Source organism: Magallana gigas, chromosome 1 (genome assembly GCF_963853765.1).
Source record: "Magallana gigas chromosome 1, xbMagGiga1.1, whole genome shotgun sequence".
In the NCBI taxonomy this organism is placed as follows: Eukaryota; Metazoa; Mollusca; class Bivalvia; order Ostreida; family Ostreidae; genus Magallana; species Magallana gigas.
In genome coordinates this window covers 6,075,514-6,080,830 of record NC_088853.1, presented here as the reverse complement: position 1 = coordinate 6,080,830, position 5,317 = coordinate 6,075,514, and the positions used below count along the sequence as shown (strand labels likewise).

Genomic DNA, 5,317 nt, shown 5'->3' with positions numbered 1-5,317 from the left:
ACTCGTAAACAATTGTCCACATTTGTGTATTATAACTCCATTAATGCTTTATGAAGACAGGCCACTGATTTATTTTCAAAATAATAGACATTTTTATAGGTTCTCATTTCAGTGTAGTTGCTGTACAAAGCTGCTTGAATTGATTTCAAAATACTGGTGTGTTTTATCAATACAATTTATGCTGATTTTGACTTTTTGAAGACAAATACGGTGTCACGTATTTAATCATTATTTTGATCATTTTCATTAATTTTACATTTCCATGACAAAATATAAATAAAAAAATACTGAGTCTTTAAAGATTGCGAAAAAAAAAATTATTACAAAGGTATTTTCATTACCGGACGAAAAAGCAGTCTATCCATTTTGTTAAAGACGCACGATGACGGACGAAAACCGATAGCAATAGGTCACCTGAGTGACTAAACATTTTTGAAGATTCTTATAATGTAAGATTTTACACCTCTGATGTGACGATTGTGTTTGTTTAAATTTAATCAAGTCTTAACTAAAGAAACAAACTTTGATTACAAATATAAATATTTCATTATGAGTTTCGTTAAAATATACTGTAATTGCGTAATGCTTATAATTGTCATAATTGACATTTTGATATGGAGTACATAAAGAGTTGTAAATAATTCCTTGATTTGATTCCAAATAAATAAAGACAAATCCACAATAAATGAGTTGTTCCTGTTTTAAAGAAGTAAGAGGCACTCCCTTTATATTTTACCTCGCTACAGGAAAGCATTTTTTTGTCCTATCAAAATAATAAACAAACAGACATTATATTGATTATGTATTTCTTTTGAAATTTAATACATCTAGATAGAACATAACTTTTAACATAAATTATCCAAAACATCATGTCATGTCCTTGATGTGGTTTACCTCCCTGGTCTTGATCCTGGCCGATCTGAGATAAATAAAATAAGTCATTACTCATTGTATGAAGATTCCATTGAAGTACGCTAGAGATTTAAATCAGTAAATTGAGCTACTATGAATTCATTTTACTGTTTTTGTGATCGGCTTTGGCCGAACACAGTTGTGTCCATATGAGGCATCCGGAAAATTTAACTATTTGCGCACGCATTGCGCCTTGCATTATTTTATTTACTATGCAATGACAACCTTATCTAAATCTTTAATTAGACGTACATTACTAAAACGGTAATCTTATCCGTTTACCCTGAAAATAAAACATTTAAAGAGTTACATACATAATGATTCAAATTTCTCACAAATGCGTAGGAATATTAGTCGAAAGTGTAATTCGCCTACTAAAAGTAAAGCTCATTCATGCCTTGCCATTTCGGAAATCAATAAAACAGTGCTATACATAGTTCACTTCAATGTTGCGTATTTTATATAAACAGAGCTGACCAATGATATTTCATGCCGATCATTCCTTCAAAAGGAAAACCTGTTTCAATTATGCTAAGATGAATTAATCCATACCGGACAACAGAAATTTTAACGCTGTTATACCCTGGCTCCAAAGGAGAAGAGATATACTTTTTTTACACTTGTGTACCTGCCTGTCCGTAACAGTTTTCTGTCGTATTTTCCTCAAATATCATAAATTGCAGATGCATGAATTTTTAATACACTCGTTGTTCAGATGAACAATATGGTAAGCTTAATTTCTGTTTTTTTTTTATTTCTGCGGTATAAATGGTGGGATTTATATTTTTTTGAAAAAATCGATGTCAACTTCACTTTAAACTTCGACCCATTCGCATCAGACCGAAGGTATAACTAACTTAATTGGCTTACTAGTATCTAGTTTTGATATTATGCGATAGTAGCAAATCAAGTTCAATTTAAATCTGGTAAATATAAAAATGTCTTACAGCCCCCTTCACACACTCCAATTTACTCATCCCCCTTTTAGTCTTGGATAGGCGTGATTTTTGGTTTACATACTTTTTCTCATACTATATACATTTTGCTTAAAACAAAATACTGAAAGCTGGAATTATATACTTAATCTATGTTCATATATGCTTTGACAGTGATATGAATAAAAAAAATAAATTACAAAAAATGTCTTACAACTACTGGCTCGTTTGCAGCGCTGTTCGCATTGTCGTTTTGTCCTAAAATTGTTTCCATTTCCCCCACATCCACCGTAGATAAATGTCTCGCATTGTTTGGTTCGTCTGTTGTACCACCATCTTCGGATTGCTGCTCTACAACGTCCCACTTTTTTTGGCTGGTAACATGATATGTGTTTTCCTTTAACAAAGATTGTGCAGGAAACATTAGAAGAAAAAGATTTATTCTATTAAATATACGAAGACGAAATTGATAAGTTATAACTTCAAGAAAAATTTTTATAAACAAGACCAATTATTGTTTTATCTCTAAATAATTTGGTTTCAATATTAATTGCTTATTTTAAGTCAATGTGATGTTGATTTGTCTTTATTATTTTGGTAAGAACAAGAATTTATTTTTTTCCTTCCTGGTATAAATATCAAAAGTAGACACCTATCTAATCTAGCATCATTCATACCACAACAGAAGACAATGAACCAATAGTTTTTATTAAATGTTTTTTTGTAAGTCTTACGGCATGACATTTTTTCTCTTATTAAATGTAAAAATACGCTTAAAATTCGTATCTGGTCATACAGAACTTGATTGACATTCGAAGGATTTGATAAACGTTCGTTTTCAAAGTATAATTTTTAAAGTCTTACTGAAATCAAAATGCTTCACGAAAATGTATGTCATCTTTAGCTGCAATTTTTACTTAAATTTACGTAAGTTTTATAGATTATTAGTATTCATTTTTAGTTGCAACGTTGTCAATGGCTTAAGCATTTTATAAGCATCTTATCCTACCGAAAAACAAATTGAAATGAATATGTATTACATTTAATAGGTGTAAAAATAGGTCCCAACTATTTTTATGACATGACAAAAAATGAAAAAGGGTCCATAGAAATCAAATATACTTGATTTAGTGATAACATTTACCTGGTTTTCTTGGGTTTAGGACTGATTTGTAGTTTTATAGTTACAACTTATGCCTGGTTTATGGACTGTTGTATAGTTATTCAGTGATAACATTTACCTGATCTATGGAATATTGTGTAGTAAATTAGAAATACCATTTACATGTACGTGGTTTTTTTGGTATATATACTGTTGTGTAGTTATTTAGTGATAACATTTACCTGGTGTACATGTATGGACATAATTATAAATCTGTAGGCCAATACCATTTACATGAACGTGGGTTATTCTGGTTTATAGACTGAAGTGTTATTTAGTAATAACATTTACCTGGTCTGTCCGGTCTGTCTGGTCTACTGACTGGGTTCACACACCTCCGTCGACATCCACACCCTTGGTCACAGCACTTTTGTCCTAAAATGCAATTTTGCGACTTTGTAAACTTAACTAACTACTAATCAGGACTTCTTTATGGTCATGATCATTTTTAGACCATATGAATCTCGCTTTGAAGAAGAAGCTCCATATACAAATATAGGAAAGTATTCAAATTTCAAAGCTTAAATTTTCTGAATGTTTCTTTTCATAAGAAAAGTTTACAGATTGAAACATAGTTTCTAAACATGTAGTTAAATATGATAGTTAAAATGTTGACTACCCAGTCTCTTTAATGAAGAAAGAGAAGATGATGCATGAATGTTTAAAGCAAATTATATATCTATAATTATCTATTATCTATAAGAATCTATAATTAGCTATAAGAATGGTGATACACAGTAAGGAAATGTAAATTACAAATTGTTTCTACGTCAACCGTATCGATTTGCTGATGTCAACAATTCAAACGTTCACAAATAAGGTGTTCGAAGGTTAGTTTGAAATCGTCGATCAACTGCTGATTAATAATTATCTTTTTTAATAAGATTTATTTTTATTAGTGAAAATGATTAGAAATATTTTGGGTTTTTTTTCTTTTCTTACAGGGAATATATAAACGTCTAAACAGAACTTACTGCCTGGACATTCTCGGTCATTGTTACAGCGGTTAAACTCCGGTCTACACTCGCAAGTAGTGATTATTTTAGACACCGGACACGCACCAGGCTTCGTTCGTCCGGGACGAATAGGTAATCGAACATATTGAGCGCAGGCCTGAAAAAATAATAGTCAATCTTTGTTCCAACAAGATGAGTTTTCGAGATATCGAGGGTAAAATACTGGCTTTGATATTTATGCCCCCTTTAAAGAAGGGAGAGTGGGGCTTGGGGACTTTTTGCTTTGCTGCTGTTCGTCTGACTGTATTGAAATAAAATTTGGTATACATATTTATTATAGTAATATCTAGGTCAAAGTCGATTTTGGGTACGATCGAGAAATTTTCAATAGAGTTATGCCCCTTGGACTTTTTAAATTTCCACTCGTTTTCAGTTTCCGTACATTTTCTTTGCAGAGGTTGTACGAATTGAATTGAAATTTGGTATACACATTTATCAAATAAATATCTAGCTCAATTTCGATTTTGGGTACGTTCAAGTAATTTTCGACATAGTTATGCCCCTTTGACATAGAAAAATTCCAATTAATTGCAGTTTCCGTTCATTTTATTCGTGGTTGTTTCCAATGGAAGGGGGAGGGGGGGGGGCATAAGTGTTTCACAAACATCTCTTGATACAATTATATTCTTGCTTGATAATATTTTTGAACATTTTTTGAACGTATTCCATGTTTTCACTCAAAATCATTGTAATAAATGTAATAAACTGTTTAACGTTATAATGTACTTTTATGTTACACAGAAAAAAAAATCAAAAGTTGCAAACCAGAAAAAAAAACGACATCTGATCATGGTTTCAAAGTCAATTTTGAATTCAAAATATAAAGGCATCATTTATATTTATTATCGAATTAAAAAAATCAGCTACTTACACTGACGATGAAACACAAAACTAAGAGTTTTACTCCCATCTTTTCAGCTTTTCCCCACCTGTTGTGCAAGTATGATAAATTTCCGCTTATATACAGGGATTTTGCAAATTTCCCCCCAGAAAACCTGTTACAAATATCATCCTGAAGTTGTCATTTGGTAACAAACCTATTTATTTAAAATAAAACATATCTAGAAGCATCAGTTTTAGAACTAGATCACGGATGTATTATAATTCATGATATCAATATGACGCTAGACTTTTGACACAATTGCCCATGAGGGGCATTGCAATGTCTACATACCGTGTTATAAAATTGCGCTTCGCACTTAAGTGGTTGACCTCGTTATTAACAACAGGATTTAGTGCACAATAAACCAGAGGCGTTGTTTACGGCTGTCTTACATCAACGCACCTGATTA

At 31.6% G+C, this 5,317-nt stretch overlaps 1 protein-coding gene across 1 annotated transcript; it reads right to left on the bottom strand.

Annotated features, from left to right (window-relative positions):
* Positions 1-787: 787 nt before the first annotated feature.
* LOC105346763 (eppin-like) lies at positions 788-5,052 on the bottom strand. Its single transcript, XM_011455471.4, has 5 exons — positions 4,897-5,052; positions 3,984-4,122; positions 3,301-3,384; positions 2,062-2,244; positions 788-919 (listed from the first exon to the last, which is right to left on the bottom strand). The coding sequence occupies exons 1-5, from the start codon at positions 4,933-4,935 to the stop codon at positions 891-893; spliced, it is 474 nt and encodes a 157-aa protein (XP_011453773.3). The 5' UTR covers positions 4,936-5,052; the 3' UTR covers positions 788-890.
* Positions 5,053-5,317: the final 265 nt, after the last annotated feature.